Source organism: Anomalospiza imberbis, chromosome 3, assembly GCF_031753505.1.
Source record: "Anomalospiza imberbis isolate Cuckoo-Finch-1a 21T00152 chromosome 3, ASM3175350v1, whole genome shotgun sequence".
Taxonomy (NCBI): domain Eukaryota; kingdom Metazoa; phylum Chordata; class Aves; order Passeriformes; family Viduidae; genus Anomalospiza; species Anomalospiza imberbis.
Window position 1 is genome coordinate 57,480,527 of NC_089683.1, and position 27,731 is coordinate 57,508,257.

General features: G+C 39.0%; 1 protein-coding gene across 1 annotated transcript; it reads left to right on the plus strand.

Annotated features, from left to right (window-relative positions):
* The first annotated feature begins 1,641 nt into the window (after window positions 1-1,641).
* WTAP (WT1 associated protein) lies at window positions 1,642-27,219 on the plus strand. The gene is made up of 8 exons (XM_068184555.1): window positions 1,642-1,886; window positions 5,975-6,012; window positions 6,096-6,151; window positions 10,901-10,959; window positions 12,548-12,675; window positions 19,116-19,294; window positions 24,035-24,189; window positions 25,995-27,219. Exons 2-8 carry the CDS (start codon window positions 5,983-5,985, stop codon window positions 26,576-26,578), a joined length of 1,191 nt encoding a protein of 396 aa, XP_068040656.1. The 5' UTR covers window positions 1,642-1,886; window positions 5,975-5,982; the 3' UTR covers window positions 26,579-27,219.
* Window positions 27,220-27,731: the final 512 nt, after the last annotated feature.

A 27,731-nucleotide genomic window follows, 5' to 3' on the forward strand; every position in this document is an offset into this window, starting at 1 on the left:
CAAGGGATAAAAAATGCAGGAATACTTTCTATGTGCTCATGAACACAAACAATTGTGGAAGGTTTACCATCCCACAACTTAGAGGGTATCTGAGCTAGACATTTATCTGTACCACGAAGGAGACACAAAGGATGTTTGGTTTCTGAACATAACAAAAAGTGGCCAAACTCTAGACAAAGTACTGGGAGATCTTGAGTTAAATCACCACTGATACACAGAAAATGTTAGGTATGTTATACACAGAATAGAAGCTGCCCTGAGTGTATGTCTGCATCTATTTTATGTAGAAAATGTTCTGATTTCTTCTCCTGCTTGGTTTATATCCATTTTAGTATTGTAATGTCTACGCTTGCACATGACAAAATCAAGTCAATTTGCTACATTAATGTTCTTATTAAGGGCTACACTAACGTGCATCTCTCATGCTGCCATATCCTGGGATGGCTTCATCTGTTAATTGGTATCTTGAATGCTTAAACAAATATCTTGAAGAAAAGCAGGAGCAGGTAACTGCACACTAATCGCAGTGTGTCTCTTTTCACTTTCAAATGAGGTAAGATTTCAAAGGCATTTATTCAGGTCCCTTCTCCTTGTGGTCACCTTACCACCCTACCTCAGGTAGCTACGTCAAATCAGTGATAGCGTGGTTTTTAAATGTTTTAAGTTCTCAATGAAAAATCTTTGTATTCATATACACACATACATGTGGGTATGAGACCACGTGTATTGGGTTATATTCTGTAGTGATTATATTGTTTCTGCTACCAGTAAGAGTCAGGAGAGATTTCTGGAGCACCTTCAGCACTGACATAGTGAGTGACAATCAATTTCATCTGTGCCACCCAGGTGACAGACTGATTTAGTCTACAGCAGCTTTATGACTTTGCCGACAAAAAGGCAAAAGTATTTACCCAACAGCACAGCTTGTGAAATCACGGAGAATAAGAAGGATAAACTTTATTTTAAAGTACCAGCTCAGTGCTAGACCGCAACGAAGGACAAACTTTATTGGTTTCTATTCCCTAACACGGAAACTGATGTTTCACTCCTTTGGAAGCAGTTGGAATTTAAATCCTGTATCTTTCATTAGTGGCTGAGGACACTGAGGACACTGACTCGCACCGACGCGGCCGAGCGGCGGCCGGCGGGCTGACAGCGCCGGCAGTCACGCTAAGAAACCCGGCACCCATCCTGCACTTTATTTACCGCTGCACGCAGTTTTCCTTTCCAGAGATCCCATCTTCTCCACCAGCCTTCCGGGAAGGCGCCAAGCGCTCTTCCCAGGAGGCGCCGGGTCCCGCTCCCCTCAGCCGGTTTGGCGGGAGACGGGCGGCGCTCGCCCCATCCCGCCGGACAGCGGCACCCCCCACCGGCAGGAGCCGCGCAGCGCTCGTATCCGTGGGGTGCTGCGCGGTCCGTTCGGCCGGCGGGCTTTAAACCGGCGCTCTGATAACCCGCGGGAACCACCGCTTCCCAGCGGGACGAGCGGCGATCCCCCGCAGCGGCCGCCCTCCAGGCGGGCCGAGGTACCGGCGCCGCGGCCCTGCACCGCTGCGGAACCGCTCCTCGCCGCCGCCCCCCACGCCAGCTGCGCGCGCAGCCACCGACCGCGGGGCGGGGCGGGCGCTCATTTCCTCCCTGGGCGCCATTTTGTAGCGCAGAGAACCCGCAAATAAAGAGCGGGCGGGAGCGGCGTGCGGGGGAGCTCGGGCGGGGGTGGGGGGGTGCGGCCGTCCTGGCTGCGGAGCTGGTGGCGGCGGCGCCCGCGGAGCTGGTGGCGGCAGACGTGGAGGTGGCGGCGTTTCGCCCCTGCTCGATGTGAGGCAGAGCGCGGCCCAGGCAAGCGGCGTGCGAGGGGCGCGGGGCCTCCGCGCCGCAGGCGGGAGGTGAGTGGCCGTGCGAGCGCTCCGCCCCAGCGGGACGGACGGACCGGGCAGCCCGGGGTCCCGGAGTGCCGAACCCCAGAGGCGCCTCCATCCCTCACCTCGGGCGCGGGGTGGGGGGGAGGAGCGGAAGCACTTAGAGCCATTTTGTACGAGGCCCCAAAGCCCGGCCTGGCTGCGCGGCCCGGATCCTCCTCCCCCTGCCTTGGGTGGCCGGCGCACCCCCGGCCGCGGGATCCGCGTTTGTCGCTTCCCTCGTGGGAGAGGAGCGAGGGCGGCGGGGCGGGCACTGCCTGGGCTGGGGGGCGGCCGCGGCAGCTGGGTCTGTCAAACACCTGCGGCTGCGGCGGGGGGGCGGGACCCCCGCGGTTGCTGAGGCGAGTGTGAGGGCTGAGCAGTTACGGGGCTACTGTGAGGCTTTTCTTTCTAAGCGTTAGAAGGCTCCTTAGTACAAGAAAGACAAGGAGCTACTGGAGGGGGTCCAGGGGAGGGCCACAAAGATGATTTGGGGTCTGGATGTTTCTGTTGTGAGGAAACACTGCGTGAGCTGGGCCTGTTTACTCTAGGAAAGAGAAGACTGAGAGGGGCTGTCATCCATACGTACAAATATCCTAAAGGCGGCTGCTGTCTTAAAGTGAAGGGTGCCAGGCTCTTTTTCAGTGGTACCCAGCGGCAGGACGAGGGTCAGTGGCCATAAACTAAAACATAAGAAGTTTCGCCTCAACATGAGGAAGAACCTCTTGACACTGAGGGCGGCAGAGCACTGGAACAGGCTGCTGTGGTGGTGCATTCCACCTTAACCTCCTTCCAGGCTGCAGTGTGATCTGAGAAATTTTTGAGCAATCTCAAGCACACTCATTCGGGACAGCTGCCCAGGCAGGTCATGAAGTCTCCCTCTCTGGAGACTATCAGAACCCACCTGGACGCGTTCCTGTGTCACCTGCCTTGGTGGGGACGGGGTGTTGGCCTATGTAATCTCCAGAGGTGCCTTCCACCCCTAACGATTCTGGGATTCTGTAAATTTCATGGTTTTTTATATATGCACACACATAAGTATTTTGGGAGCTGGGAGCCCATACTGGGGTTTTCCCCATGGAACTCTTTCTTGGTATCATTAAAATAACTCTCGGTTTGCATATAACAAGTAAAGCCTCGTACCTGATTCAATTACTTTTGCTCATTGAGGTTTTTTTAAAAAGTTTTTAAATCCCATGTTTTATAAATGTTGTAGGAAAAGGTGTGTGGGCTTGTATCAGTTACTAAAATTAAAATGTACTTTCCTCATTTCACATTTCTTTTAACTGAAACTGCCATAGAAGCCTAAAACATTGAGTTTTTCTAAAAATTCTTGTAGTGCCTGTGACATTGTTGTTCTAAGTATGGAGTATGGTGTTGTGTTGCTTGTTGCCAGGAGCAGATATGCAGGAGTGGTGTGTGGCAGCCGCTGTTTCTGCAAAATCATGAAAGTGCTTAGTTAGGATAGTACAGTTAAGCTGTTCATAATATAAATCACAAAATACAATTGTGTTAATTCCAGTCAGTTATGCAGGAATGTTGTTTACATTGATTATTTTTATTGTAGAAAGTGACACTTCACCATGTTCTTGCAAGATATTTCTGATAGTAGGGGTAGGAGAGAGATGATCTCTTCTAGAGGAGAGCCGAGTGATAAGAAGCATCTCTTGATGCACAGTGCTTGAGAAGTTACTGCATTAGGTTTAAAGAATGAACATTTCAGTTGCGGTTGTTGTCTGTAGCATACAGGTTCACCTGTTAACAGAAAACTAAGGCAAATCGCTGGGGCAGTTGCTGTAGCCAGCCTGGCGCTGCTGCTGTTTCTGAGAAACATGGAGCACGAGGATAGCAGTATACAGCAGTAAGAAGTGTTTAAGCTTCTGCTAAGTTAGTCCGGGTTCCCAAAAAGCTGTTGCAGGGCAGTAGCAAGGTGAAATTCATATGTGTGGAAAGAGCACTAAGTGTTTATCTGTAGATTTTATCAACCTAACTTGTCCAGAATAACCTATAGAATATTTTTGGCGCATGTGTCGTTCTATCATAGCAAGTAATAATAGGTGGCAGTAAGGCAGGGACTTCTGTAATGCAGTGGCCCATAACTTCAGTCTTTCATGCTCTTGTCTGAAAGCAAGAGGTGGTTTTGTAAACGGTGATGTGCTGGGTGTAGAGGTTAGAGTAGCCTGGTCTGGTGCTGGAATTTTGTGTGAGGTCTGGAGATGCAACATTTGGCGACCTTTGGATGGAGCATCTACCTTTGATTTCTTGTAGTCATGATTGTGACAGCAGTCATATGTTTATAGTTGCTGTATGCTGCAGCAGGGGTTACAAGACAGGTCTTTGGGGTAATGCACGTTTTTTGGTATTTGTGTGCTTCTGGTATTTTTTCGGGAACACGCATGATTTGACATGTGTGCAACATTTAATCAGTGTTAGCTGTAGTTGTGTGAGACATCTGAAAAGCATGTTACTCTCTGTCAGGAACTTAACAGTAGCTGGGATCTTCAAGACTACTTCCAAACTCCAAAGGAATTAAAAACTCTAAAAAATCTTTGGAAAAATTAGTGGGGAAGGTAGGCAGCCTAAATACAGGGGTCACAAGCGATCCTTTTGCAATCTCGGGTTACTCTGAATGATTGAATTGGCCACTGGCAATTTGTATCAGCAGCCTCTTATGCTTGTATTTTATATTTGAGTTATGTTTTTGGTAAAGCAGTTTCAAATAAGGAGCTGCATGCAGAAGTTCAAGCAGAATACGCCTTGTGAGCGGGAGTGAAGGGGGTGTGACTTCTTAGTTTAGGGAAGCACTTAGGTGCCTGTGTGTTACTAAGCGTAGCAACAGGAAGCTGCCATTCATTAGTGAGATGCTTCTACTGAATGTTTTCTTTCTGTGGGTTCTAATGTCAGTATTTATTATAGGAAGGGAGTGCGAGTGTTAGTTTGTTTGTTGCTAGCCAGGACCTTGTTTGGTAGGGTGCTGTGTAAGTTGTCAGTGGTGTCAGCTAGTGCAGGTTGAAAACATCCAGTTTCATTGGAATGTATTTGCTTGTCTTACTGACCAACAGTTTTAGGATTTGGAAAAGTTAAATTGGTTCATTGAGTGTCATTGTGAAAATACTAAGATAATTCATAAAAATAATTGAGAAAATAGAATATCTACTCCTTAAGAGCATTGTTTCTTTAAAACTAAGTGTTCACAACCAAGGAGTTGACACATCCTTTCCCTGCTACATGTGCAGTAGTAGCTTTACGAGCTTATCAACTCTTAATTTTATATGCAACTTTTCCACTGGAAAGCATATTGCAAAGATGCATGCCTCCAGCATGCATTCATTATTACTTGAATGCCTGTAAGATTTAGGAATTCAGTATTTCTTACATAATCATAGTTGTAGAAAATACTGTGTATTACTCTTTAGAGATAGGGAAGGATGTTCTGTAACTCAGGGAAGTGTGAATATTTAATCTAGCAAAATGCAGTCCTCTTGTACTCTGTATGCACCAGAGGAATTCAGTTTGATGGCCTATCTAAGCCATTTATTTTGCATCCTACTTTTCCTGAGAATATTTGCACGGGTTTTAAAATAACAATACTTCCTTTTTATTTGAATCTTAAGAGAATAAGTACTTGCAAGAACATGTTGTAATGTTCACAAACTATTCTCTTTTATTCCAAAGAGGAGGAGCACTAGTATAAATTGCTTTAGTCAGACCCTGATTATCATTTTCCTTTTAAAATACAATGTTATGTAGATGTAAACACATACTAAATGTCAGTTTGATACAAAGTTGGGTGCTTTTGATTAGTTAAATAGGAAGGGTTGATTACTGATTGGTTTTTTAGATATAAATAGAAACTTTGAGGTAACTTTTAGAAAAAAATGCATCTGAGAATATTTAGATTACAGGAGCAAACATGTCACCGTGTTATTTTGTACTCTGGTGCTGCATTGTGTAGAACCAATATTTCAGTGGTGTAATATTGCAAACCAAAACAATTAAGGCTAGAAGTATAAGTTTCTGACTTGTTCAGTGTTCTGTTTACACTAAATAAAACTCCTTTTTTCCTCTCCCTTCAGAGTTCACAATGACGAATGAAGAACCTCTCCCAAAGAAGGTATGTGTAAAATTACTTAGGACTTCACCCTTCCAGGTAATCAGGACAGCTTGATAAGTTATGCTTTTATTTTTGCTTCATAGGTTCGCCTTAGTGAAGCAGATTTTAAGGTTTTACCTAGAGATGAGCTTATCCTAAGGTAATGTAAAAAGTCTTTTTTTATCTCAACATTTTAGTGAACTTCCAGTGGAAGATGTGTGAATTTACTCTTTCATTGTCTTTTAGCATTCTTATTCTGAAAAACAGTTTTATTTGTTTCATAATGCATCTCTTCTGTAAAGTTCTCCTCTTGTCTCAAATATTTGTAGTTTGAGAGGGAATACATTTTGCCAAGAGGCAAAATCCTTAATAGTATTTTGTAGAACATGAGTGCAAGTATTTTTTTTCTTCACTTGTAACTATAAAAGATATGATTGCTTACATTCCTTAATAGATAGCAAGTTGTTTTAAACATCAGAAAAATGTCAACTCTTTACTTCTTTATTTTTTACACTTTCTCAGTCCGTGAAGTTGTCTTTTCAGCACGTTCAGATATTAACAGAAAAATGTTAAAATGAAGTTTTCATCACCTAGAACTTTGATAGGGAAGAACCTGGCCATCTTTTTAACTTTTTAGAATGCTTAAGCCTCACCACAGGAACAATTATAGGGAATCCTGTTGCCCAGACCACCTGCTTAAAGAAACCACCCCAGGCCACTTGTCTCTGTATGCCTGAATTTCCTGATTTGTAAGCCAAGAGCCATCCAAACTAGCCTTCTGTGGGACATCTGTTTATCTGCTGGAGTAGTCTCTGCATTTTCGTAAACATATAGTTCTTGGCTTCTTGTGCACTGAGTTATTAGTATTACTAGGGTCTTAAGGTAAATTTTGCTGTTTCATAGAACAAAGACTAAATTGTGTAGAAATACGGGGTTACATATGCAACATTTAGTGTACATGGTGATCAGCTACCCTCCCTTCTGGGTAAACTATCCTGCCAGCTACTTTTGGGGTGACATTTTTTTTTTTTGTCCCATGGAGTAAACAGTCTGGCTCCATATGTTTAAAACTGGTTTCTGTCTGCCTCTGAGTATCCAGTCTTTTGGGTTGTAAAGAAAATTATATTTAAGCAGTAGAAAAAGTGGTTCTTTCATATGTGGTTTTGGGCCTGTGATCCTTTTTATAGAAAACTCCTAAGTCTCCAAAGCTGTGCCCTTAACTTCCTGTGATAAAATTCATGTGAAAGTACCAAAGCATAGATTCTGTGCCACTTGCTTTCTGACTGATAGAGTGAAAACAAAAAAAGGCTGTCAGTTGTAATCAGCTTCTGTAACTTGCAATAATTAGTTGCTACCATAGAAGAGATGAATTTCCAGCACATATTCGGGAGAGAATGTGATGGAATACACCCAAGGAGGTACAGTATGTCAGCAGCTTACCTTTGTAAATGAAGAGGCAGAAGGGAATTTGCTAAAGACAGCTATGTTGCTATTGAATCATCTTCTTAGTGTGTAGAAAAACTAACATGCTCTCAAAAAGGGTGCTTGATGGTTTTAAGGAGAATAACTGTTCAATATACCCAGAAATGGAAATTTAAATTCCATTTTAGTCATGTCCATTTGATTAGTTTGCATAGATCAGTCTTTCACTCTTTTCGTATGGGGGTCAAATTATGGATTTCTAGTAAGTGTGCCTCTAATTGTGATTTCATGTAAAACTAACAGTTATTGCACTAACTGCTGGCTTCACTTGTAGGCTGGAATAAAATATTATTATTAGACATATTTTAATCAATGGCATTTCTATTACTTTGAGATGTAGAAAGGCATGTTTTGACCTCTAGATTGTCTTAAGATTTGGAATGTGTTTTTTTGATCCGTGCTTTGGTGATGCAAATGCTTTTTCAGACAGACATCTGTAATCACCTTTTAGTCTTTAGATAATAAAGTCACCATTGCTGTACAGTTGCAGTGATGAAATACATATGTATTAAAAATGGGGGGGGTTGTCAGTTTCTGTGCCATGAGTCCCGATTTTACTGTTCTTTTCTACAAAGTGCATAATTCGGGTTTGTTCATTGTAACTTTTGTTGACTAAACATGAGCAGGACCAACATAGAGCCTTTAGACCTGACCTTGAATTTCTGCTTGTCTCATGACTTGTTGCATCGTAAACTTTCCCCTCTTTCATGCAGTAGCTAGCTTCACTGCAGGAGCTTCTGAGAGAAGGAAGAGCCAGGAACATGATAAAGAAATAACTCTGTGGATCATAGCTAAAAATCTGATCAGTATTGCCCTGATAGTTTAGCTGAGTGGGTACCTGGTAAAACACTGACCCCCTTCAATATACACAAGCATTCCTGAGGAAATACAGTGCTTTTATTAAACTTCAGTCAACAGGGACTTAGAGCCAGTCATTTTTGGCATGGCCTGGGTTCAGTGCGTGTCTTAAGCCCTAACTGCTTATCATTTACTGTGAACCCCAAAGCTCAGCATAAAAAATGGGTGCTTCAAGAAAAAGTATTTAGGACTTCATAGCTTCACATTACCTCTATAAAGTCTGCTAAATATTTTTTGAGGATTAAGGGATATAAGTAACTGACATAATGCTGCTTAGTTACCTTCCAGTTCTTGTGAGACTGTAAGCAATCCATTGAATGCAATACAGATTCAGGAGTGTCCTCCCAGTTTTCCTGTGTATGTTCTTGAATGCCTTTCTAAGTAGCACTTCAGTGAAGCTCTTCAGGTTATTAATTTTGAACCATCAGACATAAACTACTATACTGAGTGGAAAGCAAACTGATTGGAGGAAAAAATCTGCCTTTTAGCCTTTGTCATTTTTCCCCCACTCAGGTTCAGCAATGACCTGCCTTAGTCTGCTACAGGTGTGCTGGAAGCTGTTATCTGGGGCAGGATGAGGAGGTCAAGGGTCTGGCTGTGTTTCCTCCCAAGATCTTGCCCATTCCTGGCCTACTGGTGAGGGGTTAATGTTGGAAAACATGCCTTGATGATGCGTGAGCACTTAGAGCAGTGGCCGAAACACTGGTATGTTACCAACACCATTCTAGCTATGAGCGCAAAAGCATGGTGCTGTGAGGGCTGCTGTGGAGAAAATTACCTCTGTCTCAGCCAGACCCAATGAACAGCTTGAACAGCAAGAGTCTTGACCAGGTTTTTGACAAAATGCCATGTCTGAATAGTTACATTTACTAGAAGTGTTGGTAGGCATATGACTTGAAATCCATGACATGGCCTAGTACCAGGTTTTCTTTTCCAGGAGTTTGGTTCTTGCCTAAATACTAGCAGTTGTTGAGAGGTGACTTAGAGGTGTTATCTGCAACATTCTTGGTGACTATAGGCTACACGGTCTGTTTGTGGGTGGTTATTTTGGGGGTTCTTTTCCTTTTTTTCCCAGCTAGTGCTCTGGCATGTCTACTCAACTTGTGTAATGTCCTCATTTCACTTGCTCTGTATATTGCTGCTGTTACGGGAGTGTGGGGTGGGGTCTCATGATTTTTATAGAATTACTGGGTTTGGGCTGTGAGGTGTAACTTAAAAGTGAAGTAGTTCCATATATTTTAAGACCAACTGTTTATTGCATATCCCTTTTTTAATGTAAAATTAGGTTATCTCTTTCTAGATTTGCTGTTTAGTAGGCCATTTCAGTTTTACTTCTGGGAGATTGAAATCTCCTGAGCTAACATAGCATTTTTAATGGTCAAATGGTGAAACTTAGAGCAGAGAGATTAGTTTAAGGGTTAAGTATGAATACTACCGCTCTCTTCTACAGAGCTTTGCAAGTTTGTTCATACTGTTGCCATGTTCAGCTGAAGAGATGTAAAATTTTGTTGTTGGTTGAAGGAAGAGATCTTGTGCTTCTGTTTTCCTTTTCCCAGTGATGTGGTCTTGCTTGCTGTTACAGATCTCTGATGCTTTTAAACCCTTTAATGTTTGATTTCACTAAATGGCCTAAATTACCTAGAGGTAAATTTTATAGTTTCAATTAAAGTAGTAGTGTAGGTTAGAGTTAAAATGGAGCAGTTGTGAGGAGTCTGGCATAAAATACACATCAGGGAGAGAAGGTAATTGGGAGGAGGGAACAGACACCTTCTTCTATAGTGGTAAGCTATTAGATAAATTTTCTTTATAATGTACAGTTATACCATCATGAGGAACACACATAGTTAGGGGCAGAATACTACTTAAAAATCCCAGAACACCTTGCTGCAAACTTTTTCATAAAGCATTTCATGCTAAACTTTACAGCAGACTTTATTTGCTACAGATTTGATGGTTTGTATAAAATATGGTGCTGTTTTTAACTGATGTTTTTTGACTGCAGATAAATTTCCTAAATAACATATTTTCAAAGACTTATTAAACTATTTGGCTTATGGATGATGAATATAACCAGAGAATGTTTTAACCTGAATGAGCTGATACAACTGCTTAACCTAGACTGCCATTTCTAGCGTTATGATAAACTTCTGCTTCTGTTCACTTGGTAACATACTTAGTGTTGTATTTGTATCACAGTTGCTGTTACAGAATTTTGTTTGATTTGCTCTGCTATGAGAATAAGATGTATAAAGGGTACTTTACAAAGATAACAAAACAAGTAGTGTTTGATCCTAATGTTTCTCTAAAATACTGATTTTTAAGATGTCACTTTTAAGTGTTGTAATGCACAACTACCATTTTGTTCCTCTGGGATACAAAGCAGATTTAACTATTTCCACAATTAAAAGCTCTCTTTTAAAAACTGAATTTGTCTTTTGTGCAGTTGTGTAATTCCCCCTTGACATTTTCTGATGATAGTATCAATGTGTGCTCTGAAAGCTTAGAGATGCCTTGATTTAATAAACAGAGCTTCAGAAATTCTTTTTTTTTCTCTTTATGTCTGCAACAGGTGGAAACAATATGAAGCATACGTGCAAGCTCTGGAGGGCAAGTACACAGACCTTAATTGTAAGTTTGCCAGGTTTCAAAATGGTGCAAATTATCAGAATGTATAAAGCAGAGTGATCAAGTAATATGTGTGCTTTTGAGAAGTGCTAGAAGTAAGATACAATCTGTTATGTCAGTTACTTGTCAGGAAAAGAGCCTCTGTTTTTTCTACTGTAAAAAGAAAGCCTCTCCCAGCTTTCATACCAACTTCTTTTCCACTTGCAAATTTATCCCACTATCTAAAACTTATTTTTGCATCTATAGGATACAGACTGCTGGGCAAGGGAAAGCTTCAAAGCATAACCCCATAAATAGGTGTACTTTAGAACTTTTCCATTAGAAAAGGAAACTCTGTCTACCGAAATACTCCAGGGATGTCTGTGCTTTTAGTAGTCTAACAAGATGGTAAGGCTGGGAGGGGGACCAGTGTTTAGAGGTAAATGTCTAAAATGAGTCCCCAAGGATTATTTGATCTGATTAGGCAAATTGGATTGTCATTGTTACATGGTCATTAAAACTTGGTCTTCTGGGAGTTAATATGGGGAAAACATCCTACTGTGAAATGATAAAATATGAGTACATTCTGGGAGTGACTAAACAGCCAATCCTAAGTCACTTTTAAGTTGTCTTGCCAGCTAGAGATGGTATATTTCCTGTTTTCAGTCACCTTTTCAGTCTAAATACTTAAAGATGTAGTACCGCTGAGTTTGGAGGGTATTTTTCTGTCAGTCCAAATGGATGTCCTCTCTTTTGCTGTTGTTACATCCTCCTTCTACTGCTGTCTCATAATATTTTGGATTTTGGACAGAATAAAATACAGCAAATGGAAACAGGTGATTCCATTCACATCTCAAACTGTCTAAACATAGATAAATAAGTTGTTTCAACATTCCTAGTTTCTCAGTTTTGGAAACAGTACAGGCCATAGTAGTCAGTGTTAATGAATTATCTGCAAAGATTTATTTAGAAATCATTGTCCTGAAGCAATTTGTGATGTTCAGTTTATATTTACAGCTGATTATTCTCCTGAAATTAGGAAAAAAATTAAAATCTAAATTTTCCCAGTTTTTAATTGTCTTACATATGACAAGTAGCAGAGTGGATGTATACAGTTGATATTGAGTTGCTTGCATGTGTTTTTGTTTGAGCAATTTGGAAATGTGCTGCTTTCTCTCGTATTTTATATATAATTTTTCTTAAATGCCCATGGATCAGAATTCTAGTTGTGACAGAATGTTCTTGAACGTTTTACTGTTTGCTCATGGAGTGTGAGGCCAATTTGAGGATTGCCCATAAACAGCAGTGTTTTACAGACTACAGATTGATTTTTGCAGCACGAAGTGATTTCCTATATAAACATGGAAACGTGTTGAAAATTTTAGTAAGTCTTAAAAGAAGGACCAGGAATACGGTTTTAAAGCCACCTGTTGTTTAGCTTTTCCAATACTTAGACATTTTTTTGTTTATACTAGTTTTAAACATGCCTGCAAAAAGTGTAACTGACTTCTGTTTATTAATTTGGTTTTTATATTCTTTTAGCTATCTTTTAAAAACTTCCTATGAGAGGGTACTATAAAACATGCTTTCTCTGTGTTGTTGCTTGTGTTAGCTAATGATGTGACGGGGCTGAGAGAATCTGAAGAGAAGCTGAAACAGCAACAGCAAGAGTCTGCCCGAAGAGAAAATATTCTGGTCATGAGGCTGGCAACTAAGGAACAGGAGATGCAAGAGTGTACTGTAAGTATTTAGAAAGGATAAGTGTGTTCAAACTTTTGCATCAACATCAGCTGTTGAGACAGTACCTATGTGCTATGCTACGTGTTTTTTGTGTATCTACACCATCACATTTTCTGTGTTTAAAGACACATCAGGGTAGTTTAATTGAATTAGTAAAGATCACATCTTAAAAGTTCAGAGGTTTTTTTAATATTAGTTATTCCTGTTCATTTTCAGCAGCAGTTTTGATTGAAACTTGGTTTACTTCAAACCAAGCTAATTCTTGCATGTGCCATGCTTACTCTCTTCTGGCATTTATCTATGGTGCATATGCACAAAAATGCTACTTCTGAGAATCATTAGAGTCAGGAACAAATGAAAATGTAAGGATACAATTGAATTTATTTGGTTTCATTTAGGAGTTTTTAGGCTGACACTTATATTGCATTTGGATAACAACGTAAACCTATTTATAAGCCTCTGTTTGGCTGGATAGGTGAAGTTGCTACTGACTTATTCAAAGCTCTTTTGAAATTTGCCAGATATGCTTAATTTCTACTGTTCTGAATACATATTTTGTTTATCTTTGTTTCTCGCTCCTTCATTTCTGTGACTTTTACATCTGTGTTTAGTTTTGGTTTCTTGGAAACTGTCTCATATTGGATTACCTTCTTAACATAAGTTTCATTCTGCTTGAATCTGGAAGTTTCTGAAAGGGTTGTAAAAAGCTTATTGCTAGTTTTGGTAATATACTCTTCAGAGCTTCTCTTATGAAAAATACAAGCTCTGTGCAAAACTAATAACTAGTTTTGTAGCTTTCCTTTGCTTTTTAAATCTTCCTTTATTTTTTGCCTGGAGTTTTTCAGAGCAGTCAGGTATAGTAGTGTGACTGAACTCTGTACAGTGTTTTCACTGCTCTTAAGACCATAAGATCACTTCAGTTCACAGTGTTATAAATGGGAAAAAAATAAAGGGGATTAACCTTACTTTGCAGTGCCAAAAAACGAAGCCCAGAAACATTGAGGTTGGAAGAGACTTGCAGTTTCTAGTCTAGTCCAGCCTGCCTGTTCACAGCAGGGTCAGTTGGACCAGGTTACTCAGGACTGCACACTACTGGCTTTTGAGCATCTCCTGAGATGAAGACTGCTGAACTCTTTGGTGACCTCTGCCAGTGTTGAGACACTGACACAGCAGAATGTGTGTTCTTATGTTTAAGTGGAACTTCTGTGTTTCACTTTGTGCCCATCACCTTCTATGCTTTCAGCATAGAAGCATTGGCTTTGCTTTCTTTACTCCCCATCAGGTATTTATGCACATTGGTAACATTTCCTGAGTCTTTTCCAGATTTGAGCAGCCCTAACACTCTCAGCCTCTGCTTGTGTATCACATTCTCCAAACCCTTAATCAGCCTCACAGCCCTTCATTGGGCTCACCCTAATATGTGTGTGTCTCTCTTGTACTGAGGTGTCCAGATCTGGACCCAGTACCCCAGATATCTCACCAGTGTCAAGTGAGAGGAAGGATCACCTCCCTCAGCCTGTTGGCAGCACTCTGCTAACGCAGGCCACGATGCCAGTGAAGATCTGTTCTGGTACAGTACCGCAACACTTCCCTAGTTGTGAGGCTACTGTATTGGTCCTGCTTCACTTGTGAAGTTTTACTGATAAATTCTGCTATGTGGAACAGCAGTAATAACAGTTTTTTTTTCTTTTGAACTTCTTAGCATATAGCTAAAGCAGTAAATACTGAAAATAAATAAAAAGAACTATTATTTTTTCACCAAAACCAAATTTGTGTGTACTATATTTGCCTTTCTTCCTCCCTTGAAGTTACAAACTTCAAGTATTTAATGCTTTGAATTTGACTATCATGAATGATTTGAATATCATGAAGACTATAGGGGTTTTGGCTGCAGTTTGTTAGATGTTTATAGCTGCATAATCTTTCCAGAACATCTGTTTAGAAGAACTTCTGAAGAGCTTTTATTTTCAGTGTACTTTAAAAAAGAAACAAGAGCGGTTAACAACCTACCAAAAAGAAACAAAAAAATGGACACGTGCCCACACACTCAGGTGGCTTATATTTCTTCTGCTCTTGACTCAAGAATAACACTGAGGATGTAACCTCCACAGTATATGGAGGTAGGAAGATGCATCCTTGAAGAAGAGTTGTAAAATGGATACACTGGAGGTGTATAACGGAGACATGGGCACCGTTAGGTATTTTGAAGCTTAAAAATGTGCATAGTTTCAAGAAGGTCTGAAGGACTGCTTGGCTTTGTATTACTAGAGAGTATTTTTTCCACTAGAGTAACAGTAGAAAAATACGTCATGTTGGATAAGATGCAAAGCTAAGCTACAGGTTGCTAAATCATTTGATAAGGTATTCATCATATGATGTTACTTGACATGCCTGATTTTAATCCATAAAATAATTTTTCCATATTTTTATTATAGTTAACCATTTTTTATAATTCACACTTACATGTGAAATATACCAGTAACAGTTATATGTAAGCCTTCAGTGTTTCCTGTCACATTTTAATTAGAAAGACTGAGTATTTATGGTGTCTAGTTTCTTGAAAAACTACAGATGTGTTTTTGGGACATTTTATTCTTACAAACTTAACACTTTCAAATTTAAATGGTTAAAAAATTAATACCATACCATATTCAGCTGCTAATAGTTGGCAAAGACTGAGTTTCCTGATCACTTGTGTAGAACACCTTGCTTAAAGTACACTAGCTCTGTTTTAAAATAGGGTGTGATTAAATCTATTTTGGTATTTTAATTTTCACCCTTTTTTAAAATAGTAGCTTTTTAGAGTGTTTTCAGCTTATGAAAGTCACCAGTTGTCATCTTGAAAGTGTAGGTGTGCATATCAGAGTAGCAGTAGCAGAATTGTTGCCCTTATTGTGTGTCAGTGCTGTTTTTGAAGAAACAAGATGGGAGGGGAGTGCATAGCTCCATTCTCTCTAGTGCTCTGTGCTGAGTCTAGCAGGAGAATACATGCATTTCTTCAGTGCCAGCAGCTTAGTATAAGTCTGTGGCAGGTGCTGCAAAGTTACTCTGTGGTTTCAGGGTCACTAAGGGCTACCTTGAAGTTCAGGCATTTAACATCCTGTGTGCCCTGTTGTCAGCAGCAGCCTCGAGCTACCTTCCCCCAGGAGCAGCCCTCTAGAAGAGGTTGCTGTTCTTAGGGATGTGTGGTTAAGGTACTGGCTATGGTTTCTACATAAAGCTTGATTTCTGACAGAGGTGCTGGTCAAGTTAATGCCACTTCAGGGAAAGGCCTTAACCTCCTTCCAGGCTACTGCACAGTTACGGAGAGTCAATAAGTGGGTAGACATTTGGAAATACTTGCTGCTCAAATATGTTTTTCATGGAACAGATAACAATGAGTGGAACTTTCTGTGGGTACAATTGGACTGTAGCACTAGGTAGTCATTACTCTTGTGGTTTAGGTTACAGCTCTGTTATGTTTTTTCTCTTCTTAGTTGTGCACTTTATTCCTTCCTTATAAGTAGGATATACAGTTGATCTGACTTAGGTTGCTTACACTTTCTCTCAGGCACCTGTGATCTGTTTTGTAAATTCATCATGTTTAGAGTGTCTGTTCTTTGTAGCTATCTTTGGATGATTTCAGCTGAAAGCATGCAGCTGTTTCCAAGACTGTGAGAACTAGGGGGATTGAAAATGTTATTGTCTGTCTTTAACAAAATAATAAAAATCCACATGAACAAAACCTCACACAGCCTGATGTCCTCTAAATAGACTGCTTTCAGTGCTCTCCTGCCTTGGGTTAGAACAGAGAAGAAAGCTGATAGCAAGATTTTTATTCTGTGTGAAAATTACTTCTGGTTGTCCATCTGATGGGCTTTTGAAAAATACCAGATGGTGTGTGCTTTCATGTTTGGGAATATGAACAGTCTCTAGGCATTTCAGGTGTTAGAGTGGGCATTCCCCTGGGGTCTGGCATTGGACATGACTATTCCTGTATGTTCAGCTGTAGCCTGAAGTTGGTCCTGACTGTAGGCAAACTCTCCTGCTCCCTAACCCTTACCACCTGGAATATCAATGGGAGGTGACTCATACCAGAAAGTGATTAGAGGGAGCCAGAATGTGAGGTTTGGACTGGCTGAGCAGAAAGACAAACGTAATAGGAAATTGGCAGAAAGGGGAAGACATTTGGGCTTGCTTTGGGAGCAGGTCATACTGGGAGGAGGTTGTTAGGTCTTCATGGATGAAATGCCTGACAGATGAGAACTCTGGAGTTAACAACTGGAGAAAGCACTTGTGGAGGAATTGAGAAGATATAAGTTGGAAAAAGTGGAGGGAAAGAATGGTCTTTCAAGTTTAGGGAGGGAATGAGCAAGGATTGTTAAGATTAAGTAAGTTTTTTTTTTTCTGCATTACTGCTTTAGAAACGATGGTTGAGCTGAAGTCCTGTGCAGGTGCCATCTGCTGGGCTCAGGAGTGTGGGCTGGAGAGACCCCAATGAGATTGTCAAATAACTGGCATTGCACAGCATTGGCTGAGTGCATTTCTGGTGTGACTGAGGAGCAGCGGCAGCCATTGTGTGCACTAGTGATGCAGGGAATCTGTTACGGTTTTTAGATTTACAGTGGAAGGAATATGGGCCTTGGTAAGACAAAGAATATGGCCTTTTCCTCCCCCCACCCAGTTAGTGATGGCTCTTTAAAAATGGATTTGGAACAATGTTGCTGTATTATGATTATATTTCTGAAATATGTTGAGGTGAAGTTGTCCATTTTACTGTCTATGAGCTCTTCATCACAAAGAATTGACAGGTTGTTGAAATACTTCAGTAGCAGAAGAATAAAAAAACAGAGTGGATAGAAAATATACATCAATAACAATGACTAAAATTGGTCTTTATTCAGTGAGCGATATATTTTGCATTCAGTGAGGCAAAGGACCCGAGAGGTAAAATGCCATCCAAGAAATGTTAGCGTAACCTTAAATCGAGATTTCCTGTTTCAAGTTGCATTGCCCACATTGTATGTGGGTTCTTGAATTCTTTATTTCTTGAAAATATTTATATGCAGTGCTTTATTCCCTTTATATTTTTTCTGTGTACGTAGAACTTTGTCTATTTAAATTTAAAGTGTGATGATACAGTTTTAAGTAGCTAAGTAATTTTATTTTTATAATATCAAATTTGTCAAAGAAATACTTCAGTTATTCCAGTACCTTTGAAAGCACTTACTTGAAATAAAATCCAGAATTTTTTACTACTTAACAGTATATAAATTAAAACATATTATACTCAATTTAGAAGTGACTGAGATTGCTATTGCACACTGCATGTACACAGGATTTCTGTACTTCCTCTTCACCACTGTTGTGTATAGATCCTGTAAGAGAGTAACTGCATGTACAGGAACACGGTTAAGCTGTCAGTGCTGCTGGCGGTGCTGTGTGTCCCAAGGAAATGAGAGAGTGCAGGGGGATTCTTTCCCTTTAGGGTTTGTCAATTAAACTCCTGCTCTCAAGTCTGATTGTAGGACTGCCTGCATGGGAAACAAAGCACCTGACTTCCAGTTAATGTCTTTCAACATCGTGTGATTCAGTTCACCTCTTGCTGATGAAGAAATGTGTGTGATAAAGGGAGCATAATAAATTGAATTTAAAAATCAACACATTCTGTGCAGGCTGATGCAGTATTGGTGATTAACAGAGTTCTAAACACATACTTTTCGTGAAATATAAGATACATCTGTTGTGATGGGATTGAAATTGAAGAAACTTTTAAAGTTAATACTATTAATTTACATTTGTTTTTAGTAATCAATACTATATTTAAAAGAAAACCTCTCAGTTAATACTTCTGAAATTTTGACTATTGCAAGTGTTTTAAACATATAAAATTGTAACTCCTTTGGGTTGTGGTTTTTGCAAAGAGAATAAAATCCAACCAAAATCTGTTTTAATTGCTGTTAATATTTCTAAATTTTTTTTTTAGAGATAGACAATCTTGCATCATAAGTGACTATTGCAGTTGCAGAAAACCTTAGAAGGTTCTAAAACCCTTTTTATTTGCTTGTAAATATTTCTTGTCACGTTTCACTGTAATGTTCATTAATAACTTCCACTGAACTTAAGTGGGAATTAACTGTCTGTTTTAAGCAGATAATTCTTTCCCTGAAGAATGCTCTTTGTTCCCCAGAAGGAGTGCAGGCAGATACAAAAGAAAGGGAGCATTCTAATGCTCCAGATATTGCTCTGGCAAATACAAATTGACATGTAGAAAATAATCTTGGCATCTGGAGGGCAATCTGTGTGCACAAGTGATTTTTATCCTGTGTTTTTTGGGTTACAGTCTGAAAGAAGGCAAGCTGCCTTGATGTTAACTTTGGAGTAAATACTGGTATTGAAATGACTTAAAATTTTTCTTAAATATTGTATGAATAACAGTCTTTTTTTCTTATTTTATGCAGAATCAGATTCAGTACCTCAAGCAAGTCCAGCAGCCTAGTGTTGCCCAACTGCGATCAACAATGGTAGACCCAGCCATCAACTTGTTTTTCCTAAAAATGAAAGGTGAACTGGAACAGACTAAAGACAAACTGGAACAAGCCCAAAATGAACTGAGTGCCTGGAAATTTACGCCTGATAGGTAAACAAAACAAATACTCCCCAGTCAAGACTTCCCTGACAGTCCCACTACGAGAATGCTATGGTGGGACAGCCAAGTACTCGTTTCCACACCAAGACTCAGACGTTTTGAGGCAAAAGCCACATTCTTATACTGTCCAGCTTGTAATGCTTAATGTAAAACTTACCAGATGAGCCTTGTGTTTCAGCTTTTTTCTCCCCTTTGCTTCAGAGGCCTGACAGCGTCGGACTGTTCTGAAGAAATGGCCATCTTCGAAAAAAATCTTTTCTAGAACATGTAGACATTTGCAAAATTGTTCTATTTGAAGAAAATAGAGGGAGAAACAGAAGTCTTAAGTCTGTGGCACACTGTGTCTACAGACAGTTTGGAGGAGAGAGAACCTAGAGATTATAAATCATGAATTGAACATGTAAAATTCCCGTAAAATGTAGAAGTGGAATATGCTTCGCTCTTAACCTTGAGCCTAGTGACTTAGAGACACTGTAAGTCAGTTTTGCCAATAAGACTGTGGACTTCCTGCTTGTTCACTGAACTGCTGGGTCAAAACTCGATGAGGTGAATTTTGCATTTAAGAGTTTACTTGCTAACCCGTTTTGAATAGCCATGAGAGTGCTATTTGATATCACAACAGTGGTAGTGTACATATTTGACTGTTTAGCCTTTGGGCGCTCTAGCACTTGATGCAGCCTTAAGTCACTGTTGCTAAATAATGAACTGTTTTTCTGGATGGTTGGTAATACTGTGGACGCCTCAAAATTAGGACTGTACAAAAATGTACGTTCCATCTAAATGCAGGTTTAAAATTGTTTGAAGCAATATATATTTGATCACAACTAGCGTGTATAAGAAAAACTGGTTGTGATAAGAATTTCACTGCATGTTTTCATGCAGAAACGAGAATTTTTCGATCTTCATTCTAAGAACTGATCTCAAATGCTTAATACAGAAGGCACATGATGGCAACTGTCTTCAGTGTTGGTGGGGTGTTTTTATTCCGTTGTACACCTGGGGTTTTTTGTATTGTGCTTCTCTATAAAATGTGCCTTGAAATAGTTGTAATACCTAGTTCAAGGAACACTTCTGGTTATACTGTTGTATCGTGAAACTCCTGGGATGAACAAAAATTGAACAGGTTGTTATTTCTGCATTGTCTCCTTCGCTGAAAAAGAAGTCAGTATTTTAACAAAAAAAAAAAACACCCTTAAATGCATGCATTTTCTTTGGTGGATTCAGTGAAGGAGTTTTTGCTCTTCTCTTGATGCCTCTGTTCTGTTGTCCCAAGTTACTTGTAAGAGTAGCGATCTGGGACAGTTGGGAGTACACGTGTAAGGTCTGTAAAGCAAAATGTAGATTTGGTGTAGCATTTGTGTGTTTGTTTTTTCCCGTAGCAAACAGTGTTCTATTTAGTAATCTGAGGTGTTGATTTTTCAAAACACTTGGGCAACGTTATATGACTCAATTTAAAAATGAATTTTTTAAACTAAAAAGAGACATTCAGCTGTCACAGAGGTGATGTATTCTAACAGTTTTGCTGACTTTAAGATGCCATTACATAATTTTGACTTGGAAGTATCTTTAACTGTTTGTGCTTCAGATGATTAATACGCGATCAAAGAGTAGTATACTTATGCAGGTTTATTTTTTTTTGCATGAGTAATGACTTAACACCAAAAGAAAAATCCACAGAAAAACTTTACCTTTTAAAAAGTGATACATCTGGAATGATTTTGCTATAGCAGTATCTAAGATTTTATTGATCTAGCATCAAAACAGAGGTAAGACTTACATTAATAAATTGTTAATGTGTTACCAAGCCATTTGTAAAGCTTACTACAATGTGTTGAAAGAAGCATGCCATGCAGATTGCTTGTTTCTAACTTGGCGTTCAAAAAGTTATTTAATACATTTAGATACAGGTTGGGTGTTTTATGAAGTCCTCAGCCTCTGAACGTGTGAGTACAACAGAGGAGAGACAAGTAACTTGCCACTTCCTTTCAAACCCAAGTGTCAAATGAAAATGTTATTTCTGTAGCTACAACGTACCCTAATTTGCATCATAGAATTTTAAGTCAGTGGTGTGAATGTGCATAATTTATACATGCAGTGGCTGGCATATAGGAAGTTAGAGTTATTTCCTGGTAAATAATCGAGGCTTTGTTAACTGGGTTAAGATTTTACTGGTTTTTATTTCTTGAAAGGTGAAGAAATTGGCTCATGTAAAATATTGTAGGGTTTTTTTTTCATTCCCTTTGCATCTTGGGCCCCCTCCCCCAGTTGTTTTAATTATCCATCCTTGTACACAACTACTCATTTCATGGCATCTGGCCTAGTTCTTGAAAGAGGCAATGGCCCTATTCAGATCTTAAACTGATGTTCTTGGGGTGGTTAACACATTAACTGCAGCCCTAAGCAGAGCTAGTTCTGGACCTTAATGTAGATAAGACTGTGCAGCAAAAACATTGCTGATCTCTGGAGGGGGAAATAAAAGGGCATGTAGTCAAAGGAATGGCTATGCTAAGCCATTTTAATCATCATTAAGCAGAGTATAAACTTGGAATAATAATTAGTTGAAATGTCATTTTGCAGTAAGCCTAGTACAACAAACTTTAGTCTTCTGAAATTTAACCACTTACATTCTTACAGGTTTTGTTGCATGTATGTTCAAGAGGATTTGTGAAAACAATGCTAAACTTAGTTTTACAGTTCATAGGAATTATTTTAGTAGTTAATGTATTTAATGTTCTTGAATGTGTTGTCTTTTTTGTAAATTGCAAGGGTTATTTTCTACTAGTTCAGAACATCTGGAAAAATTTTGATGGAAAGAAATAGCATTATAGGTAACTATGCAAATTTCTATACAGGTAATAAATATTTTACATTTTGGCAGGAGTTAACCTGAAGATATTAATGGGATTCTAAAAATTGTCCCAATTTCAAGGTAACCAGAACTTGCTGATTCTTCAGTTGATGTTGGTTTGTGAAGAGAAAAGCTTTTAATGACTTAAGCATTGTAAACTTTTTCTATTTGTAGTGATGATGAATACAGTAACAGGAATTTGCAAATGGCTAAAAATCATGTCTGCCTAATAACTTTTGGGATCTGTCACATTGGTTATCTCCAAAGTGGTCCTGCTTTGCACAGAATGAACATCTCTAAGGAAACTTGCATCTTAAATGTGCGACTTGGACTGTATTAGGTTGGCACAATTTAAACTTCAAGGACCTGGCATTGGACATCACATCAAGAAAGAAAACAGGCTGCTGCCTTTAGCAGATTTTCAGGCCTCCAGGACTTTACACAGCCAGATTCCTTCTGGAGCAGCCCATCTGAAAGATTTGGGAAAGTCAGTTGAAAAATGTTAAATGGGGCAGAGTTGGCAGAGAACTTAAAAGTTGTTTAAAGCTTGAGTGCTCAGAAGGTAGTTGATAAGGAAATTGCTGTTTTAAATTCTTGTATTTTGGTTGCAGCAGAGAACTGTGGCTGTGATTGTAGTAGATATTTCCTCCTCAACTTTTTTAATCCTCAGGTTTTTTTCAGTATTTGTCACTTGTTTAAAAGCATACAAAAAATTAAATGACCACCTTGGTCTTGAAAAGTAATGCAAGTCTTGCTATTGAATTAACAATAAAACTGTTAAAGTTTGGGGGTTTTGGCAGAGGTTACACTTCTGTAGAAAAGAAGACAGCTTCATTATGGTGCTGAGCCTATTAAAAGGAGAACTGTTTGAGGATGCTATCCTGACTTGGCAGACTTAAGAGTCCTAAAGGACTTTAATTTTTTTCTTTCATGGAGTCAGCTGTATTGCCTCTATATTAATTTGCATACTACTTCCTATAATGCTTTACAATGAGATTTTTATCATGAAGATTAAAGATGTGCAATGCTACCCATTTAGTAAAGAAAATCTTGTCAGTTCCTACCTGTTTCACATTTCTTTCAGAAACTGAATGTCCTAATCATCATTACTTATGATCTGAAATCTGTCATTTTAAAGGAAGTAGATAGATAATATACCCCTTCTTTGATGTCCTTCCAGTGTTCAGTTACATTTTCATTCCTCTTCACTATACAAGATGTACTTAAGAAATGCTGACCATAGAGATCATGAAGCAGACTGTGCATGTGACTGTCAGACATATAAGTTGAGTTGAAAAATAGACATCTAATTTTTTAAACGAGTACCTGGACAGCATTTAAATGAATGTTTAAACCTCTTAAAGAAAAGCAGTCATCAGTATGAAAAATGAACATTAGATTTATTATTTCCCCCAAGCAACTTTTCTTCAGCCAAATTCAGTTGTTAAATTTCATTACTACAACAAATGGGGAATGATTTTGCTTATAATTTGCTTGTGTAGTTTCTATGCAGTCCTTGATCTTTTGAATTGCAAAACACATCTTTAATCAAATATTTAACTCCATTAGGAATTGGCACATGCAAAATTGTGCATACTGATAATCCAGATGTTGGTATTAAAAAAGTGCAATATGCTTATTCATATTTTCAGTAATAAAACTTGCCTTCCACTTTGTGGGACAGCGACAGAAGATCATCAGGCGTTGGAACAGCACGTGGTAACTATAGGGAGACTTTCTGCTATGACAATTATGTTGAGGCATAATGTTCCTTGAATTGTGACATGCAGAAATCATATCTCCTTTATGTCTGTAATTGTGATTGAGGAAGATAACTGAAGGCTTTATATTCACTTTGTGATAGATGGCTCTTTCCTTTGCAGCCAAACAGGGAAAAAGTTAATGGCGAAGTGTCGAATGCTTATCCAGGAGAATCAAGAGCTTGGAAGGCAGCTGTCCCAAGGACGTATTGCACAGCTTGAGGCAGAATTGGCTTTACAGAAGAAATATAGTGAGGAACTTAAAAGCAGTCAGGATGGTAAGGGATTTTTTAACAAAAATAGAAGTTACCTTGCACTTCTGCAAGTTGAATTTTGTGATGATACTCATAATACAAAATCACCTTTGCCAGAATGAAAGGGCAGTATTGAGTAAAATATGACAATAGTAATTAGTCTTGGTTAAAAACAAAAAAAAACTTTAACTTTGGGGGAACTGGTGGGATTTGCAGCTCCAGTCATGCAGTGTTTGAAATCGAGATTTTTGTACTGTAAGTCTTGCAATTTAACAGCGAATGTTCAGACTGCACACATTATTGGTAAGATGAAAGCTGTTAACATAAAGCCTAGGCATGCACTGAGAACAGAAAGCTTCTTGTTAACTCTGACTCATTTGAATTTATTTGAAAAAATCAACCAAGAATATGAAAATCTGATTTTTTTTTCCTTTGGTAACTCAGATGAATGAACATGTCTCATCATGTTTATAGTCAAAATTTTGTGATACTGTAAACCTAAATTGAAATGATCTAAAAACTCTGACCTCTTGCATAATTTAAATGGAGGGGAAAATGAAGGTTTAAAAGTCTTCAGTCTTGAATTCTGCATAGTGTCAGTGGCTCTTCATAGAATGTTAGATTAGGTTATCTGAATATAACCTATATAGGTTATCCTTGGGGATATAACCTATATAGACATCACATAGACCTGAATATCTTTTTGTTTGTTTTACATCTGAAGATTGTAGGATACCAGAAACTTGATATGGCATCCCATCTAAGTCTGAGATGTCCTGCATTTTTAAGAATAGATCTTCCCCCAGTTATATTTCCATCTCTCTGAGAAAGTAGCAGTATAAAATAACTAGAACGCTTAAAGTCAATGATAGTATAGTGTCATTTTGTGGGAATAGTAACTACTGTTTTGATAATGCACTTCAGCAAAATTTACCAAGTACATGATTGAAGCAAGTGTAGACATTCATTAAAGATTACTGCTTTTGAATGTAGTAATATCCAGCACTGAGTTGCTTCTTCCCCATATATGAATCAAGATGATGGTACTCCTGCAGTGAGAGTTTTCCTAATGATTGTTTTCTGTAGCAGCAAGAACACTTTTTAAAAAAACTGTGTCAATATTAATCAGTTTGCATTTTATTTCCTCTGGCATACTGATGGTGCAGTTGAACTGAAGACTGAATCAGTGTTTCTTATACTGTTTTGGGGTCACATTTGTTTTGTTCCAGAATGCAATACTAATTGTAAAAACCTTTTTCTGATACATAAATATTAAAACATGCAGTGAAATTAGCTAATACTCTGTTGGTAAGAAGGTCTTTTTGTGTCCTCTCTTGGAGGATTTAAAGGATTAAACACAGTAAGAATTGAAACTTCCTTGAAATATGATTTAAAAACTACTACTTTTGGCTACTGAATTGAGTTTTGCAGTAACTCAGACTTGTTACATATGGATATGGTTCATGGTCACTTTTAAGGTATTTCTGCCAGCAATTAATACTTGAGTAAAAGTAGACACAATAGGATATACTTGCAAAATATTAATTACTGCGATTGAGCTTTTTCCTGAATATCTTTCTTTCTTGCCCAGAAGTTAAATTTTCTCCCATATTTTCAATGGCAGTATAGAAAGTAGGGAGATACCACAGTTGTTAAGCATTTTCTCCTTCAGAGGCAGAGTATTAAAACCAGTGCATACCTGATGGCTGAGAAATAGTTCATTGAAAAATTTTCGCATAAAATGTTGAGTTACGGGGTTTTAATTTCTTGTCTGAGATATAAAATATGGGCTATTAAGTGTTTGCAACAAATGTGTTTTCTTTATATAGAATTGAATGACTTCATCATCCAGCTTGATGAGGAGGTAGAGGGTATGCAGAGTACCATTCTAGTTCTTCAGCAGCAGTTGAAGGAGACTCGCCAGCAGTTGGCACAGTACCAGCAGCAGCAGTCCCAGGCCTCCAACCCAGGCACCAGCAGGACTCCATCCTCTGAGCCCACAGAGCAGGGAGAGGCTGCGGGCAAAGACTGCAGCCGCCTGGCAAACGGACCAAGCAATGGCAGCTCCTCCCATCAGCGGACGTCTGGGCCTGGATTTTATAGGGAGGGTAGCGGCACGGAAGATGACTTCCCGGCTTCTCCAGGGAATGGTAATAAGCTATCCAACCACTCTGAAGATAGAACTGGTAGAGGAAGTGGTAGCTACATAAACCAGCTCAGTACTGGGTATGAAAGTGTAGACTCTCCCACTGGCAGTGAAAACTCTCTCACTCACCACTCAAATGACACAGACTCCAATCATGATCCTCAAGAGGAGAAAACAGTGAGCATGAAAGGTAACAGAACTGTGGGTTCTCGTCATGTCCAGAATGGTTTGGACTCCAGTGTAAATGTGCAGGGTTCAGTTTTGTAACATTTTTCTGCAAAATTTTTATACAGTGTCATTGAATTTGGGAGAGGATACTGTCCAGAAGCCGTTTAAATTAGTGCATACTTGTCACAATTTTGCCTTTTTGTGGGTTTCTTTCTGCTTCAATACCTCTGCCACTTTGGAAATTTTAACAGTTAATTACGTTGAATGTTGCTAAAAGGATGTTTGTGTAGCTCAAGTTATTTTTATATGAGTTAATGTGAAGTTGAAATGGAAATTATTTCCATAAAGTATAACATAAATGATGTCTGTACAAATCTGTGTATATCTAGAAACCTGTGCTGTGTAAGGGCATTCTTACTCATACTGTTATACTTAACACCACCTTCAAGATTTGTCATAATAGCTGTGGGTTTGACTGCCAAGTTTGCCCAGTACAGTAGTTTTATCACTAAAAAGATGGACTTACTGAAGGAGTCCTGTAGTAGTTTCAGTGTTAATTACAGTTTTTCCCACCATACATCTGTGCATTTTCTCCTTAGGTGACCGAATGTTTATGAATTGTGTGCATAGTTACTCAGTTTTTAAGAACTGTTGTATCCTGTTGATGCATATTGCTCTGTGACTCCAATATTATCTTACCTGTACTGACCAAACCTAAATAAAAACTTTTAATAATGTAATTTCCTCATTGTTCTGCATTGGCTTACACGGCTTATTTGTATGCGGTGTATTTATAGTCCTTGCTTTTGAGTTGAGTTTGTATCTGTGTCACTCCTCTCTGATACAGCATATGCCCAATATATGAAGTTGTAGGTGTGTACTAGTACTAATTTCAAGACTGCCTGATAGTGCTTGTTCCAAAGGTTTTGTCCTTATTGGCAGAAAAAGGGTGGGGATGGGGGGAAGGTGGAAAGAAGTTAATAAAAGTAAACTGTAGAGTTTACCTGGTTTTATTAATGATCACAAAAAAAACCTAAAAAACAAGCCAAATCCAAAAGCTTGAAGTACCTAACAGGTAAATGCACAAATTAAACTAAAAAACATAAGGAATTAGCAGTTCATCCTTTTGAACAGGATAACTTTGTTTTTAAATGCCTGCCTGAGGAAACTGATTTCTTAACAGGTGCGGAGAATGAAAGAATTGCCTTTAATTAAATATGCTTTTATTGCTCAGTAGCAATGAGCTGTGGAT

Excerpts from the sequence above, each read along its gene's own strand:
- WTAP (XM_068184555.1), top strand. The coding sequence starts at position 5,983 with ATGACGAATGAAGAACCTCTCCCAAAGAAG. Across the intron at positions 6,152-10,900 it reads AGAGATGAGCTTATCCTAAG|GTGGAAACAATATGAAGCAT; the intron begins GTAATGTAAAAA and ends TGTCTGCAACAG. Across the intron at positions 12,676-19,115 it reads AGGAGATGCAAGAGTGTACT|AATCAGATTCAGTACCTCAA; the intron begins GTAAGTATTTAG and ends TATTTTATGCAG.